At 42.3% G+C, this 19,394-nt stretch overlaps 1 protein-coding gene across 3 annotated transcripts in view; it reads right to left on the bottom strand.

Moving 5' to 3' along the window:
* Positions 1 to 7,884: 7,884 nt before the first annotated feature.
* SENP1 (SUMO specific peptidase 1) overlaps positions 7,885 to 19,394 on the bottom strand; it is a 31,780-nt gene continuing 20,270 nt past the window's right edge. The window contains exons 16-19 of one of the 3 annotated variants that reach the window (XM_028709795.2): positions 19,058 to 19,137; positions 13,306 to 13,390; positions 11,201 to 11,296; positions 7,885 to 10,355 (exon numbers count right to left, since the gene is read on the bottom strand). In XM_028709795.2, coding sequence (XP_028565628.2) covers positions 10,293 to 10,355; positions 11,201 to 11,296; positions 13,306 to 13,390; positions 19,058 to 19,137 — 324 coding nt within the window. In that variant the 3' untranslated portion in view covers positions 7,885 to 10,292. Of the gene's footprint in view, positions 10,356 to 11,200; positions 11,326 to 13,305; positions 13,391 to 16,142; positions 16,211 to 19,057; positions 19,138 to 19,394 lie in introns of those variants that run through there. The other 2 variants (XM_028709804.2, XR_003704108.2) reach the window with 2 other exon arrangements.

Genomic DNA, 19,394 nt, shown 5'->3' with positions numbered 1-19,394 from the left:
ACTGGTACAACCAGGAGGAGTAAAATAAGTCAATAAGGGCCAGCAAGATTCTGGGTGACAGGAGACGGCCAGGTGTGGGGAACTCCCTGGTCCTGAATGGGGTAACTGTGCCCCTAAAGGACCAGGTGCACAGCCTGGGAGTCATTTTGGACTTAACAGTTGTCCAAGGAGGCACAGGTCAATTCTGTGTCCAGGGCGGCTGTCTACCAGCTCCATTTGGTACACCGACTGAGACCCTACCTGCCTGCGCACTCGCCAGAGTGGTAGATGAGCTGGTTATCTCCCGCTTGGACTACTGCAATGCACTCTGTGTGGGTAATCCCTAGTTTGCCTAACCCAGCGCTGTGATAGCCTGCAGATCTAAATCTGCGACAGCTGATTCACACATGCAAGAAATCACTTGCATTTCAACTATATAGGGCATGTATATATGAAACAGCTGAAACTCTAGCAGAGGTCATCAGTTCACGTGTAAGAAACGTCCAAAGCAATTCACCCTCAAAATGCTGTTTTCTTTCAACTTGTGCTTTGCACATTATCACAACAAATATTTGCTGCAGGTTTTAGGTTGATTGTCCCCGATTTCTTTCCTGCTTGCAAATTTCAACACAGTCCAGGGAACATTTGACTCTGATTATTCCTAATTATTTTCCTCTTGGCATTCTTCTTACATTTCATAACCTTCTAATCTCATCTGAAGTCATCTTCCCAAGCAGCTGGGCACCAAAGCATGTGCTGTTGCCAAAGTCCCTCGAAATCAGTAAGACTGCCCAGAAGAGCTTAATGGGAATTTATTCCAAAAGCCCTCTTCAAAAATCTGATGCATTCTGGTCCTAATTAATGAATGTGGTAACTATAGTAGATCCTTAAAGATCTGAACATGTTGAACTCCCCACCACCACCAAAAAAATCTGCTGAAGCAGGAATATATCCTTCTTCTATCACAGAGAAGAAACAGGTTAAAAATTGAAATAATGATGCTTTAGTAGTGCACATTCCAGAAATGCAGCCATATTACGTGTCAGCAGTTCATTTTAATAATAAGTGGTGCTGGGGCTCAAACTTGCTTGGAAGGCCTATTCCCACATCTGCATGCTGTGGTTAGTCAACAATAATGGAAAAACACTCTGAACATGTTCAGGTGACCTAAATCTAAGTCCTGCGTTGAAAATGCTGACAAATCAGAGGAGTAGGGAGTTAAAGAGATCATATTTCATTAGATACTTTGCCAGATTTATTGACATTTCAATTTTCATTGTATAATAAACCTGTCATATATACTGTACTGTATTATCCATTGACTTCTGAATACCTGAGCTTCGCATCTTGTCTAATTTCCTTCAGATACAAATTTTGTAGCTGATAAAGGCAGCCATCCAAAAATAAGTAAATATACATAGGATTGCACCATTCATATATGGAACTTCTACTTGGGTCCTTCAGATTATACTCTTTGCTTGTTGACACACAAAACTTTATCACTCGGTTTAAGATAGTGAAGTAGAACAAAATAGGTTTTGGGAGGTTTCCCAGATTCCTCCTGGTTCGTTTTCTAGGTGCGTTACCTAGGTGCTCAGCAGAATTAGTGGGTACTGACAGCTTTTATTTTTGGCTGATAGAGGTCAGTGCTAAAACTGGAGAGTCTAAATCTATTTAAGGTCATGCCTGGTCTCTGCCTGAAGTAGGGATGGATGCATCAGTCTACTGCCTGCCTGTATTGTTTCTGCAAGTGTTCATTCATAAATCCATTCCCTTTCATTTATTTTGCAAGAAAGAAAAGGTGGTATTTAAACCAATTTTTACTCAGAGTAGACCCATTGAAATTCATGGCCCTAACTTCGTCATGTTAATTAATTTCAGTGGCTCTACTTTGAGTAAAACTTTGATAGATACCACCCTACAGTACCTGAAACTGAATAAGCTTCTTGTAGAACAGGATTGACTCCAATTCTTATCAGCCCCAGCAAGGACTGATGGGAGTTGGAGTCCAATAATATCTGGAAAGCACAGGGAGCCGGCGTACAGCTTCTGGGTCATATGTCCAGCATGACTAAGCCACTTCTGGTGAACCAGAGCAGCGCACGGAAATGCCATTTACCTTCCCGCCGGAGTGGTACCTATTTATCTACTTATACTTTTGATGTGCTATCGAACTGCTAGGTTGGCAGGAGCAGGGACCTAGAAATGGGAGCTCACCCCGTCGCGGGGATTTGAACCGCCAACCTGATCGGCAAGTCCTAGGCTCTGTGGTTTAACCCACAGCGCCACCCGTGTCCCTTAATAATAGTCTAGGATGTCCCTATTTTCATGGGAGAAATGTTGGTGCGTATGCCACTGCCCTCATTTTTATTGTGTCCAGGTAAATATACGGTTGATAATAGTCACTCTCTGGGCTAGTCGCCCAGTCCAATTCAAATTCCCAGGTTTTCTGCATGGGGACTTGAGCGAGAAAGAAGCTGTTCACCATTTCTGGAGATGGCTTTTTGGTGGCTTGCGGGGATACATTACAAACCTGAGCAGACGCCGAGATGCAAGGAAGCATGCATGCACACAGTCTCCGTCCCTCTTTAGCTTTAGCTTTGAGGGAAAACTGAGGCATTCTGTCCCAGGAGCTGAATGACCTCTTGATCCTTTTGCAAGGGCATGGCTTAGCCGAGGACAGCTCTCCGGGCAGGCCTGCATTCCTGGCATTCCCAGCGCCAAACCGACGACGCATTCCTGTCCCAAGTAGGCCGGCTTGTGTGCTTCTGCCTCCGAAGTCGGTGGTGCGAGGTTGCTAAGGAACCGGCCTTCCCCTCAGACAAAGGGCCCACTGTCTGGTGTGCTTCTGAAAGCACAAGCAAATGAAAGGCCCAAAGGTTCAACGAGGGAGAAGGAATTGGGGACCGCGTATCCCCTTTCACGTCCTCCGACTTAGTTAACATCTTCACTGGGAGTCGGCCAGAGATGCGGGGAATCAGCATCTTCTTTCCCACAGATTCAAAGAAGGGCAAACCTAAATGTGCGCCCTTTATTTTCAACTCTGCTTTTTTAAAGCACATAACCTGCAAATGCTGTGATGATGATGATGATGATGATGATGATTAATTATTTATACCCCGCCACTCTGGGCGGCTCCCAATAGAGTGTTAAAAACAATACAGCCTTAAATATTAAAAACTTCCCCAAACAGGGCTGCCTTCAGATATCTTTTAAAGATAAGATAGCTACTTATTTCTTTCACATCTGAAGGGAGGGTGTTCCACAGGGTGGGCGCCACTACTGAGAAGGCCCTCTGTCTGGTTCCCTGTAATCTCACTTCTTGCAGCGAGGGAACCGCCAGAAGGCCCTCGGCGCTGGATCTCAGTGTCCGGGCTGAACGATGGGGGTGGAGACGCTCCTTCAGGTATACTGGACCGAGGCTGTTTAAGGCTTTAAAGGTCAGCACCAACACTTTAAATTGTGCTCGGAAACATACTGGGAGCCAATGCAGATCTCTCAGGACTGGTGTTATGCGGCTACTCCCAGTCACCAGTCTAGCTGCCGCATTCTGGATTAATTGCAGTTTCCGGGTCATCTTCAAAGGTAGTGCCACATAGAGCGCATTGCAGTAGTCCAAGCAGGAGATAACGAGAGCATGCACCACTCTGGCAAGACAGTCCGCAGGCAGGTAGGGTCTCAGCCTGCGTACCAGGTGGAGCTGGTAGACAGCCGCCCTGGACACAGAATTAACCTGCGCCTCCATGGACAGCTGCGAGTCCAAAATGACTCCCAGGCTGTGCACCTGATCCTTCATATTAAGCCTGTATATTATCTGGCTTAAGATTTCTCTTCCACGGCTTCATCTTGTAAGGCTCAGATGACACATTGGTTAGGAAGGTTTGCTCTAACAAGAATGTAACAGATAACAGCAGCAGCAGCAACAACAACAAAAACCATCCTATTTCTGATTCTTCCCTAGAAGAATCCAGAGCCATCTAGTGACTAAAGTATCGAATGACAGCCAGCAGTGTCCGTCTGTGAAATGGACAATACAGCATTGGTAAGAATAGGCTTGCCATACGTCAGGAAAGTTCCTGACATGTCCTGGTTTTCCGGTTGTAAAAATGGCATCACGGAATTGGCAAAATGACAAGGAAAACCCGGATGTATGCGATGGGAAAAGCAGTGGAAAAAGCTGGGTTTGTTTGGTTTGTTCCCCCCAAAAAAGCTCAAACATTTTGGGGTCTTCCTAAAAAAAATTTAGGAAGGAAGTTGACTGGTTTTTGTTTTCGTATATATATTTTTATTATATTTTCTGTTTTACAATTTAAAATACTCATTTAAGCATCCTTAAAATATCAATGACTTCCCTTCCTCTCGTTCCATGGTTCATTTTGCATATCATAAATCCCTGCATATTTTACAAAAACTAAACTATTCAGTATTCCATTATTGCATCCATGAAAACATTGTTGAATTTATCTTAATGTTGCCAGCGTTTTCAAGTGTACGCAATTTCCCCCCATATATTCAATAAATGTTTTCCAATCTTCTCTAAATGTATGCTCTTCTCTCTTATTACTGTATATATGTTAAGTCTGCAAGCTGCACATATTCTGTCAGCTTAAGTTGCCATTTTTCTTTAGTTGGGACCTCACTTGTTTGCCAGGAATTTTACTGTTTGAAATATGGCAACTCTAGGTAACAACAACCTAGGGTAACAACAACAACAGTAGTAGTAGTAGTAATAATAATAATAATAATAATAATAATAATAATAATAATAATAATAAATGCTATTTTTGTAGAAAAAGTGGTGCCTCCCTCTTTCTCTTAGAATGGCAATGGCACACACCCGAGAGGTTCCAGAACCAAGTTCTGGCGAGTTCTCTCTGAAAAAACCCCATAAAATAATCATAATCATAATATCAGCAGTTGGGGAAAAGGAAGCCCTTGTTCTGAGACCTTGAATGGTCTCTGTCAATCAGAAGTCGACAATACTGCTGTTCTAGATGCACCTAACTTGGCGTACCTTCATATGACTTAGGTGTGCCAGAACTCTACACAGAGCAACAGTTGTTTTGCTTGTCAAGCTATGAATAAAACCAGAAAGTCCAGCGCTGCGTCCTACAGCTGGCCATAACTTTAGGAGCTCTTCATACAGGTACCATATTCATAGAGTTGCCAGGAAAGAGACCTTGGCGGTGGCATTTGGCTAACCCTGTATTTGAGCATACCCTGTCAAGGTCAATATTGAATCCATTTGGAGACTGGTGGCAATGCTGGACCCTGCTTTGGGAAGGTGGAAGCACCAGAAGACAGTCAGTCAGTCCCTTTCCTTCTATGGACACTTTGTCCGTGGGCAGTGAAGGAAACATAAATTCTGCAGAATTTGAATTATTTTTGATACAAAGCAGCCCAATGGCAGGAAGTGGAGCAAGGTGGGATTAAGCATCATGCTGAATTCTCTAGAGAGAATGAACTGGGATTTGTTTACTGAATATTGCAAAGAGACAAGTTATTCAAATGTTCAATGTTATTTTGTATTGCTTTGAACTGAAGAAATACATCAATATATAAAGCCTATTACAAAAACCAGGCTTTATATACTTTATATACAGTGGTACCTCGGGTTAAGCACTTAATTCGTTCTGGAGGTCCGTTCTTAACCTGAAACTGTTCTTAACCTGAAGCACCACTTTAGCTAATGGGGCCTCCTGCTGCCGCCGCGCCACCGGAGCACGATTTCTGTTCTCATCCTGAAGCAAAGTTCTTAACCTGAGGAACTATTTCTGGGTCAGCAGAGTCTGTAACCTGAAGCGTATGTAACCTGAAGCGTATGTAACCCGAGGTACCACTGTATAGCGAAAGAATGAACTGGAATTGGTTTACTGAATATTGCAAAGAGACAAGTTATTCAAATGTTCGATGTTATTTTGTATTGCTTTGAGCTTAAGAAATACATCAGTATATAAAGCCTGTTACAAAAACCAGGATATGAATCTAGATTCAGCGTTGGTCTGACGCAATCGAAATAAATAAATAAATAAATAAGTCCAGTAGCACCTTAGAGACCAAGTTTATTCTAGGTATAAGCTTTCGTGTGCATTAGTCGGTCTATAAGGTCAGACTTAGTCCGTCTCTAAGGTGCTACTGGACTATTTATTTTTTATTTCAACAGGATATGAATGTGTGTGTGTTTCAGAAGTGAATCATTTATATATTTATATATTTGAATGGTGAAAAAAATAAATGTAGAGTTACATGCAAAATAAAAAATAAAAATGGAAGTTGCAGAGACACATCAGCACTTGGCTCCAGACTCAAATCCCCTGTGAATCAGCAGGCAGGGAAAATAAACTTTTGGGTGGCCTATGTCATGATCACTGCAGAGAGTCCAAGGTACTCATCTTTTGAATATGGGATAAATAGTTCCCATTTTCTTTGAGAAAGAGTTGGAAGTAGTGGCAAGGAATCAATGGAATATTGTCTGCTCAGCTGAAGGTACACTTACAGAAGTTGCTTGTTCATGTGTGTGCAGAGATTAAAGATGCTAATGAATAGTTGCTTGGAAAGGGTTAGGTAAAGCCTTGCCCATGTCTAGGAAGAGAATGTTGGAGGGAGGAGAGAGTCAACATGACCTGAAAATCCCTAGCCCGTGGCATGCAGGAAAATATATTAAAAGTGCAAGAACAAAATAAATTCAGTGCCTCCTCTTCACACCCTGCAATATAGCTTCAAGCCTCCTTAAAGTCCTACTATTGCACTGTTCTGTAATAATGTTAATAGTCTACCTACCAAAGCTTTTCCCCACCTAAAATCGACTGGATTCTAGAAAAACTCTGTATTTATCTTAGATGACTTGCAGTCAGGGATGGCTGAATCTGACAATGTTGGTGTCTCTGTTTGTCAATTTTCCAATCCTAAATTAGACCTGCCCTATTTCTGCATAGGCTAATGAATTAATATATGCATTTTGGGGAAAACGTTAGTGAACAGATTTTTGCATGCAATTTTCACAAAATAGAATGCATTTATGTATGTTGTTTTCAGCAATATACACAATTGTGTGTGCACGTTTCACTAATATAAAGATTTTTGTAAGCATTCTTTAGCTGGAGAACAGCACCAGATGAAACTTCAGAGGCAGCTTCACATAAAATGTATTTTTAAAAGGGGAGAGCAAAGGAAAACGCAAGCTGGCAATTGAATAGGCTTTTGTTTTTTGGTCTCGTCGTTGCTCAGCCTTGTGTTTAAATGCAAGATGACACCCAGGGCCACCACTGGAAAGGCTTCCCTGAGACAAGTTCTTTGTTTCTGTTCTAAAATGTGTTGCAGTTGTTTGTGTCCTGGTTTCATCCTGCTGAATATTACCAGTGATATGGAGCAGGGGCAGGGAAACATCTTGCTGAATAAATTTAAGTCAGTTGTAATGCATGCTTGGGACGCGGGTGGCGCTGTGGGTTAAACCACAGAGCCTAGGACTTGCCGATCAGAAGGTTGGCGGTTTGAATCCCCGTGACGGGGTGAGCTGCCGTTGTTCGGTCCCTGCTTCTGCCAACCTAGCAGTTTGAAAGCACGTCAAAGTGCAAGTAGATAAATAGGTACCGCTCTGGCAGGAAGGTAAACAGCGTTTCTGTGCGCTGCTCTGGTTCGCCAGAAGCGGCTTAGTCATGCTGGCCACATGACCTAGAAGCTGTACGCCGGCTCCCTCGGCCAATAAAGCGAGATGAGCGCCGCAACCCCAGAGTCAGTCACGACTGGACCTAATGGTCAGGGGTCCCTTTACCTTTACCTAATGCATGTTACAGAGGAAGGGATGGGAAAGAATTTGGCCAGGGTCCATTTCTGATAACATGTAGATCCCCATAATAGACATAGGGCAGGGAAATGATGCAATGATGCAGTAGGCCAGACTTTGGATGATTTCAACAGCTGGGTTTATTTAAGAATAACACATTACAAAAAAAATACAGAATTTCAGATCACTTGGAGAAAAACATAGAAAAAGGGTCACCAAAGAGCCTGGTATAAAAAAAACACAGATAGAGGAAAAAAGGTACAAACTTGTCTAGGAAGAGCACGACTTAAGGAAGCGCAATGAAATTTGTACAAAACTATTGTTTACAGGTACAGAATATATAAAATGTTCCCTATCTGATGGCAAAAATACAAGAGGACATTACTTTCTTCTTTAGAATAAAAAAATGGTACATGAAGAGGTATGTGTGGCATGTGAACTTAGTAAGTAGTCCTACATAATTTGCGCCTGAATTCCAACTGCATCTCACCTTGGTTGGCCTCAGCAGGTACAGATACCAAGCACATCTGCTGATGTCCATTAATATAAGTCGGTGATGGCCAAACTTGGCCCACCAGCTGTTTTTGGACTACTATCATCCATAGCTAACAGGACCAGTGGTCAGAGATGATGGGAACTGTAGTCCCAAAACAGCTAGAGGGCCGAGTTTGGCCATCACAGAATAAGTGGAGCTTACAGCCGGCCTCCACTGAAACAAATGGCTGCAGAGTAGTTACACACAGTAGACTGTGATATTGGTCAGTGGCACTGGAGAAGATCTTTGAGTGAACCAGAGAGTTTAAGAGTCCCTCTCATACTGAACTAGAAGTTACATCAATCAGCGAGACTCAAAGTGCTTTGGGCTCTGTAAAAGATCTCTCTGCCTGCTGCTAAATCTCAAGCTGCAGCTGGCAGTGCCGCTTACATTTGTTTCAGAGAGGAACTAAACAGATTCTCTATATTATCCTGCATTAGAACATAAAAGCAGGATTTGAAGAGGAAGCATCTCAGTGGAAGAGGTCCTCCACTTGCCATCGTTAATGGCTATCTGGAACAGAAGCAGAAAGTGGAGGGCAGGAGAGGAAAAAAGGTCAGGATTTCAGTTCAGCTGTAGGAGTTTTAAATGAAAACATAAAGGAGCTTAAAACCCAGACACTTTTTTGTTCACGGCTGCACCATTGAGAAAGGTTTATAAATATATATATGGTATCAAAACAGCTTACCAATTATTATAAAAAAAGCTTTAAACGCCATATTGTACCTAAATTCTACAAAGGGTTTGACGATCACTAACTGTTCCATCCTCTTGTCAGATAAGCATTCCATTCAGCGTGTAGCTGCTTAGTTGACTTGCAAATCCTATTCTGTATAAAGAATGCAATGTAACAGTCCTTCCTAATGTCAGGATTTCCTTAGATTCTGGTAATAGCTCAATGGGGAGAGATGCTGGCTTTTAGAAGGTCTGACCCCAGGCGTTTGGGCACAGGGCCCCAGAAGTGCCTCACAACCCAAAGCTCTACCCTTTCTCTCTGCATCAGATTCCATCCCCACAGCCTGACTGTGTGAGGAGGTCATAGAGGAGGCACCTAAAATGAAGGCTCTCAGTGCAGGATGCCTCAGCCAACACATGACTCATCTTCCCAACAGGTGGGCAGCTGCCTCCGGATTTTGAGTTGGAAGAGAATCCACTAGAAGAAATAGATTTTAAATGCTAGGAAGATCCTCTGATCGGGCATCAAAGAAAAGGCATTGTTCATCTTTCTTTTACCATCTCATGCTACAGAACTGAAGAGAAGGTCACAGTCATGATGGGGAATGTTGTAGCAAGCGGCTTCTCATGTGCTGGTGTCTATCAAAGCTTCCATTCTCAGGCAATTTTATTTCCACCTAATAACCAAGGAACTAAGGGCAATGCAACACGTCATGACTGCTGTGGGGATAGAGCCATGTTCTCTTCTGCAACTTATAGAAACAAACACACACATATATATACAACCAGGTTTCCCCAGACACATATGTACATGCATGTTGTACTTCCACGTGAATTTATTTGCTGCAGAAGACCACCTGCAGCAATTGTAACCTATAGCACTGCCCTTACTGAATGCCATGAAAGCCATTTTTCTCCATGCCTTGGTAAATGCAATACAATAGTACAAATGCCCCACACAGCTGAAGCCTGGAAGGTTTCAAGGTGTTTGCAGAAGCTGGCCATTGCGAAAGGACTGAGAGTGTAAAAAGAGGAAAACTCACTCAAGGTGGAAGTCAGTACTCCTCAGCATCTCCAAATGTCACTTGTAAAAAAACAGGGTTCCAAGATAGAAAAAGGCAAGTGTGCTTCTGAAATAGTTCCATGGCACACTGCTCCACGAAATAGAATTCATTAAATTTTTTTTAATTATTTCTAAAAAAGAAAACCACACAAAATGTATTGTACACAGTCTTTAAGCTTCAGCAGGAAACCCATGCAGGCCAAGAAGGGCAATAGCCTGGTTTGCAGTCTCTGAAGGGTCCTGCATTTCGCATGAAATCACAGCAGCTTGCGATGGAGGATCTCCCAGACCATCCGTTTTCGGAAGTAAGGCATATGTTGCTTTAACAAAAGAAACACAACAGCATCAATACTTGCTTAAAATGACAACAAGGTAATCCTTTGATATGCACTGGCAAACGGCAAGCCTCATACTGAGACAGCTATATTCCAAGTGATCTGTTTTTAAACACAAAAACAGGGCTAGTACCACCAGATCTTGAAATCCATTAAAAAGTTACTTTTCAAGTTTGATCTGGTTATCCTAACCCCACATCCACAATTTTGCTTGTCCCTGAGCAGATATAGGTGACACTTCTTTCAACTGCTACAAGCACTAATTCTGCAACACAGACCTGGCCTGCTTTTGGTAGAATGAGAATTTTTGACCTCCAACACAGGTAATAGATGAAGATAATTCTAACACAGTGCCATCACGCAACAGGTTCTTGTGCCGTACTTTTTAAACATGCTGATGGTAAGGTAACAAAAAACTGAAAAGTCACCATAAAAGTAGCTGTGGACTTTTAATATAGGTTATAGTCCTGGAATTACCATAGGGCATAACTCGCTTATCCATATCATAAGGCTCTGAATCCAAATTTAAGGATCTTGCTACATGGAGCAAAACAGCTGCCCACATGCCCCTCTCTTGTGGCACAATTATTACAAGCTATACGTTCAGAATGTTATTGAAACCCACAATCTTACAATTTGACTTGCATGAGATAAGCAAATATATGGAAAATTATCTACTTGGATTTTCCTTCTTCTGGCCACGGAGCTTTGGTTTTCTTGGTTGAAAATTGGTTTGCTTTGGGCACAATTAAGACTAGAAGACAGCACTGTAATAATATAAGCTAGCATTCTACCAATGCAGTGCCCACTAGCCAGGAGAGCCAACTTACCTGAGTGAAATTGATTGGTTTGTCTTTGGTAATGCAGTCAGCATATTTACAGGCAAACATCCCGCAGTCACTTCCATTCATCTGTTGAGGGATCTCCTTTAAAAGACAAACAAACCCAGCCCTCTCTATTTAGAAGACAAAAACCTCATGTTAGCTTTACCAAATAATTATGATATAAACTGCACAAGGTAATGAAAGGTTCAAGAAACCCAAAGAACCCCACCATGCATGAGCGAGTCTTCAGAATTAATGGGAACAAATGAGTCAGTATTTCAGCCAAGATAGCAAGACTGGAATACTTCCATCCTGACAAACAAGGAAAAGGACAGGAACAGAAATATGTTACAGGCTCTGCGCATGTACAGAGATCTTTGGATGCTTGTAGTCACTCTTAGTTCCAACAGCTTATACAAGTATGTATGATCAGATGCACCTATTCCTGCTCCCTTCTCACCCCATGCTCAGGACAAAGAGAGAACTGCTGCAACTTGCTCCTCACTTTTTTCTGGCAAAGAAGTTACTCCATACTGTTTCCCTTCCCTGTTCTCCATCACTGGCTGATTTCCCCTGCTTTTTCAACTGAAGGCTAGAGCAGTGAGATCAGGAAGGGAAATATTCAGGAGACTTAGTCTTATCTGTCAGAAGTGAGGTGCTATTGAGAAGTGGGGGACGGGACGGGACAGGGGACTGATGGCCGCTTTTTGTCCCAAGTGCGGGGGAAAGAGAGTTGGACATGACCTCTCTTGTGGCTGGTGCCTGTAATAGTAGTTGGAAAAGCTGCTGGCACCAGAGACTCTGTACACATAGAACAGGGGTCAGCAAACGTTTTCAGCAGGGGGCCGGTCCACTGTCCCTCAGACCTTGTGGGGGGCCGGACTTTTTGGGGGGGGGGGGGAGAACGAATTCCTATGCTCCACAAATAACCCAGAGGTGCATTTTAAATAAAAGCACACATTCTACTGATGTAAAAACACCAGGCAGGCCCCACAAATAACCCAGAGGTGCATTTTAAATAAAAGGACACATTCTACTCATGTAAAAACACACTGATTCCCAGACCGTCCGCGGGCTGGATTTAGAAGGCGATTGGGCCAGATCCAGCCCCCGGGCCTTAGTTTGCCTACCATGACATAGAACCTCCGATCACAGACAATTGCGTGAGGCACATCACACCTTTCTATCTATGAAACAAATAACACTATCTCATTTTCTCACAGTACACATTATTTTCTTTGACACAGGCACGGCTAACCTTTTATGGCCCAAGGGCTAGAATTCAAGGTTGGCCAAGCCTGAGGTACACATGCCACTCACATGGACCCAACCACACTACATACAGCTAGCTAGCTAGCTTTCTCTCTCTCTCTCTCTCTCTCTCTCTCTCTCTCTCTCTCACTCACACACACACACACACACACACGCTCTACCCAAACTCATACACAGACCACACACTCTTATATCTCTCTGTGTGTATTATATACACTCACCGCTTAACTGCAGTGCTAGGATCAGGCAATTTCTTCATCCCAGCGCTGGGCTGAATAAAGAAGCATCTCAGCCCAGCACTGCAGTGGACAGAAAAGGGGCCCAATTTTGCCAACGGCTTGGCAAGCTGCATCACCAGGCCCACCCTGATCTAACAGTTGCACTCAAAAACCTTAAGAGCCAGGCACACCATTAGTTTAAAGGTAAAGGGACCCCTGACCATTAGGTCCAGTTGTGGCCGAGTCTGGGGTTGCGGCACTCATTTCGCTTTATTGGCCAAGGGAGCCAGCGTACAGCTTCCGGGTCATGTGGCCAGCATGACTAAGCCGCTTTTGGCGAACCAGAGCAGCACACGGAAACGCCGTTTACCTTCCCGCCGGATCGGTACCTATTTATCTACTTGCACTTTTGAACTGCTAGGTTGGCAGGAGCAGGGATCGAGCAACGGGAGCTCACCCTGTCATCGCGGGGATTCGAACCACTGACCTTCTGATCGGCAAGTCCTAGGCCCTGTGGTTTAACCCACAGTGCCACCCGTGTCCACCATTAGTTTAGGAAAGTGGAAATAGGATAAGAGCATTTCAGACACTCATGCGGTCGGCTATGTAGGATCCAAATACCTGGCTCCGTTTACTCTGCTGTACCCAGCCATTGGTATCAAATTCCTTCCGCTTTTTGTCCAAGCTTTCCTGCTTTAGGTACTGCCTGCAGAGGATTGAAAAGAAGGAACACTTTTAGCAAGTACACAACCAGCAAAAAAAAGATAAAAACCCAATTAAGTAATTAATTATTGGGGGGGATTACTTTTAATTTCAGAATTGCTTCTCCTAGCCCAATTCTGAACTTTAATTCACAGGACAGCACTACTTTTCTGGATAGAAAGTCCCCTGAAAAATGAACTCTGCAATGCACTTATCACTGTACCCAAGTATTTTATTTTATTTCTAATCTTAAGCAATATTTGCACTAACGGTCCGTATATGAGTGGATCACAAAACACAATGAAACTCTTTGCAAAAAAAATGTGGCAAGTTGACCCTGGACATGTATTCAGACATGAGAAGGGCTTGCAGACAACCAGTAACCTATGTTATGCAACCAGTCCACAGTATGTACACACATGTTAAGTATTTTATTACCTTGAGAAAAGGATGGACAACTTACTATCAGTTTCAGCTAAATTTATATGGTAGTTTACAACAGTCACAAGTCTGCTCACCTGGTTACATCTTATAGCTGCGCTAAGTAGTATCTACTTTCAAGCGCCTCTAGAGAGTTTCAAACCTTCCACTTTGAGATAAGAGAAGCTACCAGGGTCTAGCATTTAACATGAGGTCAAGCAGCCCCAGTAGGATAAATACCACAACAGAGCAGATCCACATTCCCCCAATGTTAAAAAGAATAAGCTTTCCAATAGTTTGCTATTGGCTATGGTAGTTTTCTGAAACCGTTTTCCTACCACTTCCCCTAAATCCCATAAAGATGATCATCCAATGAAATGACAATGTTCTGGTTATTGAGGTTAAGTCAGAAATGGCCTAATAATAGCATCAGTTCTATGTATCTGAGGCCCAAGGCAGTTGTTTTGAGATATTGATATGCAAGTTCACTGATATGCAAGTTTTAACGGCTGCTCATTCTTCCTGTTAATATATTGTACCTTGTTTCTAAAGCAAAGAGTTCCCAATTACTTTGGATGGGATTTTTCCCCTTATGCATTCCCCTGTTGGATGAAAGACCTGACTGCAGCCATAACCCCCTCCCCACTGCTTCTTATTCCAGATGTATGTAACTGTCACCCTGGTGTATAAAAACAAACTCAGCTGCTTACACACAATACACAATAATTTCCTCATGTCTTATTGGACCTTCCCTTCTACACAGCCTGATCTCTCACTCATAGTATCTTTTCAAGCTCTCATATTCTTATGGTTTTTTGCTCAAGAACCATGCAACTAGTCCTGGGTACCCAACAAGACTGGGGGCTTTTTCTTGAGCTGCAGCCCCCATGTTGTATGGCAAGCCACTTCTGAAACAGAGGAGAGTTTCAAAAGCAGTCTGTGATATGGCATAGGAGTCTGTGACCCAAAGGGGGAAAAATTCCACTGGATTCCCACAAATTGTATCGGTTGGCCTACGGTAATTTAGGGGATCCCTTTTTATATTTCTAAATAGGCATGAAAGAGACAGCTCTTTAGGTATAGCAGGGGTATAAGCAATAACATTATTTGGAAATAAAACTGAATACACTTAAATTAAGACTTTGTATTGCTTGGTATTAAGACTTGATATTCTGAAAAATGTCAACTTCCCTGTAAGAAATTTCTCAAGATAGAAAAGCACATAAATATATCATACGGGGGGGGGGGGGCGTGCTTTGGGAACCTAGCCAAAGGATTGTAGAGTTTTATAAATAATAATTATATAATTTTATAAACTATACAGTGGTACCTCGGGTTAAGTACTTAATTCGTTCGGAAGGTCAGTTCTTAACCTGAAACTGTTCTTAACCTGAAGCACCACTTTAGCTAATGGGGCCTCGTGCTGCCGTCGTGCGATTTCTGTTCTCATCCTGAAGCAAAGTTCTGAACCCGAGGTACTATTTCTGGGTTAGCGGAGTCTGTAACCTGAAGCGTCTGTAACCCGAGGTACCACTGTATAGGATTATATAGTTTCAACAACCTCTTAACTTTGAAGTTGGGATTCCCTCAAGGGATATTTTCTGCTGGACAGCATACAAATATTTTGAAGATGACAAGGACACCAGCCATATGCCAAAGCACTACAGATGGTCTCTGCAAGAGGTGTACCTATATCTTGTATACACACCCCTCTGCATCTTCCTTTGTATCTTAGGAGAGAAACTTAAACAGCACTCACACACCTGCTTCATATTTCACTTCTTGTGCATGTCTGATCTCATTCTGAGCAAACATGGGCTAATCATTTCTGCTTCGCTTTTACATAACGAAGCATACCTCATCTCGATTCTCTACATCGGTAAAAGGCACAGGTGGCGTAACTAATTAAGGGCAGAAATTGTATTTACATATGAAGCGGCATGATATCAAATCACAACATTAGTCCGTCTATCCTCATATTGTCCACTTTGATCGGTAGTAGTTCTCCGGGGGGTGGGGGGGTGGGTCTTAGGCAGAAAAACATCTTTCCTAGCCTGGCTACCTTAAATAATTGAGACTCCTTCAATAATTAGGATTAATTCTGTTCCGATTCTCCTGCTGACTAGGATCAGTCCCCCTCTGTATAAATCTGGATCATTTTCTCAGTATAACCAGATTTTGAAAAATGGGATATATATATATATATTTTTTAAGCCACAGGAGATTTATGGCATCCCATAAATCTCTCCCTTTTCTAAAAAGGGGCAAGCAAATCATTCAAAACTCACCAAAAATCAGGAAGCTCTAAAGATTGAAAGCATGAAAGGGTCACTAACCATGAATAGGACCTCGGTCCCCTCTTCCCGGTGTGATCCTCCCACTGCATTCAACCAATTAAAGCCTCCTGAAAGGAAATAGAAAGGGAAAAGCAATTACAGGAAGGGCGACAATCAGCTGGAAGCCGAGTCCCTGTCCCATTGCCCTACCTGTGCCGCTAGCCATCATCTGGTCAAATTTGCAGGGCTCCTGCTCTAACCAAGCTACCGTGTCACCAAATCCGGGATCTAATTTGGCTTTCCCATATAATCAAGGGAAACCTCTGGGCTTTTATATCACTCTTCACCGTTAGCAGATTTCCTTTGGAGAAGGTCTGCCAACATGAATGGCAGAAGAGCCACTTATAGACAATGTCTGCCTCTTTAAAATCTTATCCATTGTGGGGGGCGGAGGACAGGTTGAGGAATAGGGTTTTCTCAGCAGCTGCTCGGGAGCTCTTGGATGAGCACCCAGTGTGGGTTTTACAGTCAAAATCACAAATACACGATTGCCAGACAGGCACCTGAGGGGCTGGACTGTATGGGGTCACAGATTTAATCCTCAATTCATCTACATTACCCATAATGCCAACCTAAAGAACCTGCTTACTATTTGAAGAACAGCTGTTTACTTGATAAGCTTTTGGAATTTAAATCATGGTTTTAACTTATTTTTTAATCTGGTTTTTTTCCCTTTTTGTCTAAATGTTGTGCAACAATGCAGACGAATCCAATGAGCTTCAAATGACTCCATTTGTATTAGCTACTGTAGTCAAATACGGTATTTTCAAGGGTGGCTCCTCCACTTTTGGAATGCTCTCCCCAGGGAGACTCCATCAGGACTTTGGCTTTTAATTTATCTATGGCCTTTTTGGATGGATGGCATGCTTTAAAAAAAAAATTTAGATTTGTTTTCTTTTATGCTGGTTTTAATGTATGTGTTTGCTTGCTTTTTTGCTTAAAATATTTTAAGTTGCTTTGAGTTGCTGTGGCCAAAAAGCAACTAATAAATAAATGAATAAATAAAATGCTGCTCAGGGAACCAATCTTAACATCATCCCCCAATTTCATTATTTTTATTTACGTCACCTGAAAGAGGACATGAATGGCTAAAACTTACCTTTATGTCATTTTCTAAGTTTCCTACTACTTCGACTGGCATTCTATATGAAGCTTCTTATTGGTCTATTTATGAACCTGGTTAGATTGTTTTTATTATAAATTTGAACCATTTTAGCACACTTTATATGTTGCGAGTGTTAAGATGCATTTTGCTGTGTATATATTTCTTTTCCCTTTCATTGTGATGAGTGCTGCTAACAAAACTTAACTAACAAAACTATCCCAATGCTCCTAAGCCTGGTGCCAGTGTGTCATATGCCGGTTCCATGTTAAAGGCAGGAACTCTGTTCATAAATGGTAGGGTATCTGAGATAGAGGTTAATTTTACCAGGGATACTGAAAAGTGTACAAGTTTGCACTGGTATCTAAAAATTCACAAAGCAAATTTTAAATATTTTCAAAGTTTTATCATTCTGAATTGCCTGCTTCATATTCCTGAATCAGCAGTAAAATATCTGATCAACAATTAAGATCGAAATTGTTCTCCAGGCCATTGCCAAGCTACAAAACAATGCATTCTTAGACTTAATTAATCCCACCCCCCGATTTGTTTTAGGGAAAACTTCATACTCTTGCAACTGTTGAAAATATTGCAGTCTCTGATGCATATGTCCTTTTATTCTATATTCCCATAGTCTTCCTGGCATCTTTTTCCAGATATAAAGGGCCATCAAATACTTTAAGAACATTACACTCAGAGAACCAATTTCCAAGGCCTCTCTTTCTATTATTATTATTTCTATTACTATAGTCTGTTGTTATAGCTGGCATTTTACTTCAGACTTGTAAGTTGCCTAGAGAACTTTTTAGTGAAAGGCTAGGGTAGAAATTCCTGCCAACCTAGCAGTTCGAAAGCATGTCAAAGTGCAAGTAGATAAATAGGTACCACTCCAGCAGGAAGTTTCCGTGTGCTGCTCTGGTTCACCAGAAGCGGCTTAGTCATGCTGGCCACATGAATCGGAAGAGGTACGCCGGCTCCCTCGGCCAATAAAGCGAGATGAGCGCCGCAACCCCAGAGTCGGCCACAACTGGACCTAATGGTCAGGGGTCCCTTTACCTTTACCTGGAGGTTGTAGTCAACTCACTCTTATTCACAGTAGACCCATTAAAATCAATGGACTTGTTAGTCCTGGCCATTAATGTCAGTGAGTCTGCTCCAAGTCAAAGTTAAGTATACAACTCGGAGCCTCTTTTTGAAATCTTACCTATATTCTCTCCAGACTTTGAAGCCACCAAAAGCCCTCAACACAGTAGTTGGTACCTGCAGCCTGACATTTCCGCTGTCCATTGGTACTCGTGACAGCTGGCCATGTGCCCTTTAGGATTAGGTGTGGCTGACGCTGCATTGGAGATCATTTACAGGCTGACATTTCCACTTGTCATTTATTGGAGAGTGGGCGGGGTGTCAACTTTGAAAGGCAACGGCAGAGGGCTACAAGGGGCACTCCGGACCCGGCTGTGGCCCCTGTGGCAGGACAAGGAGGCACCCTTTACCTTTACCTTAGGGTAGAAATATTTTAAATAAATGAATTTCTTATAAGAAATAAGCAAGTCTGTGAATGTTTAGTTGAAGAAAACGTTTATGTTACTGCTATCTAAGAAAGTTGGAAGCTAAACCTCAAAGAAATGAATGTCACATCTGCGCCATGGGTTACCAGGGCATGCTTGCTGTTAGCTATCCCTTTGGATTTAGTCATTTCGTTATGTAATCGCAGCAATAAGGATTTATTTTTATCCACCCGAAGGTCTTGCATGCTCTCTTCACCTTTGACTGGGAAAAACCTGAATATATTTAAATGTATTGGGACACTCACAACAATATCTTGCAAGCTTCAGTGTTGGTTCCTCCCATTGAATCGAAGTAGGTGATGCTTTTTTTCCTGAAGTCAATAACCTAAGTAAGACAGAACATCTCATTAAATCACTGACACACTCACAACTCAAAACTTTCTAGAAAGCATTCAGAAAACATCCAGCTTTGCTGTCTATAGAAAACAAGAATTTGAGAAGATGAAGCCCTTCACCAAAGTAACTTCACCAAAGATATATAGACTTCTCTTTAGTTCAGGAGTAGGGTTGAGCGATAACTGGGTTTCTATATATCACCAGCGAAACATCACGATATATCAATCTATCACGATATCTGAAATA

This window comes from Podarcis muralis, chromosome 2 (genome assembly GCF_964188315.1).
Source record: "Podarcis muralis chromosome 2, rPodMur119.hap1.1, whole genome shotgun sequence".
Lineage (NCBI taxonomy): Eukaryota > Metazoa > Chordata > Lepidosauria > Squamata > Lacertidae > Podarcis > Podarcis muralis.
Note: the sequence above shows the minus strand (reverse complement) of the source record. Positions and strands in the feature narration are given on the sequence as shown.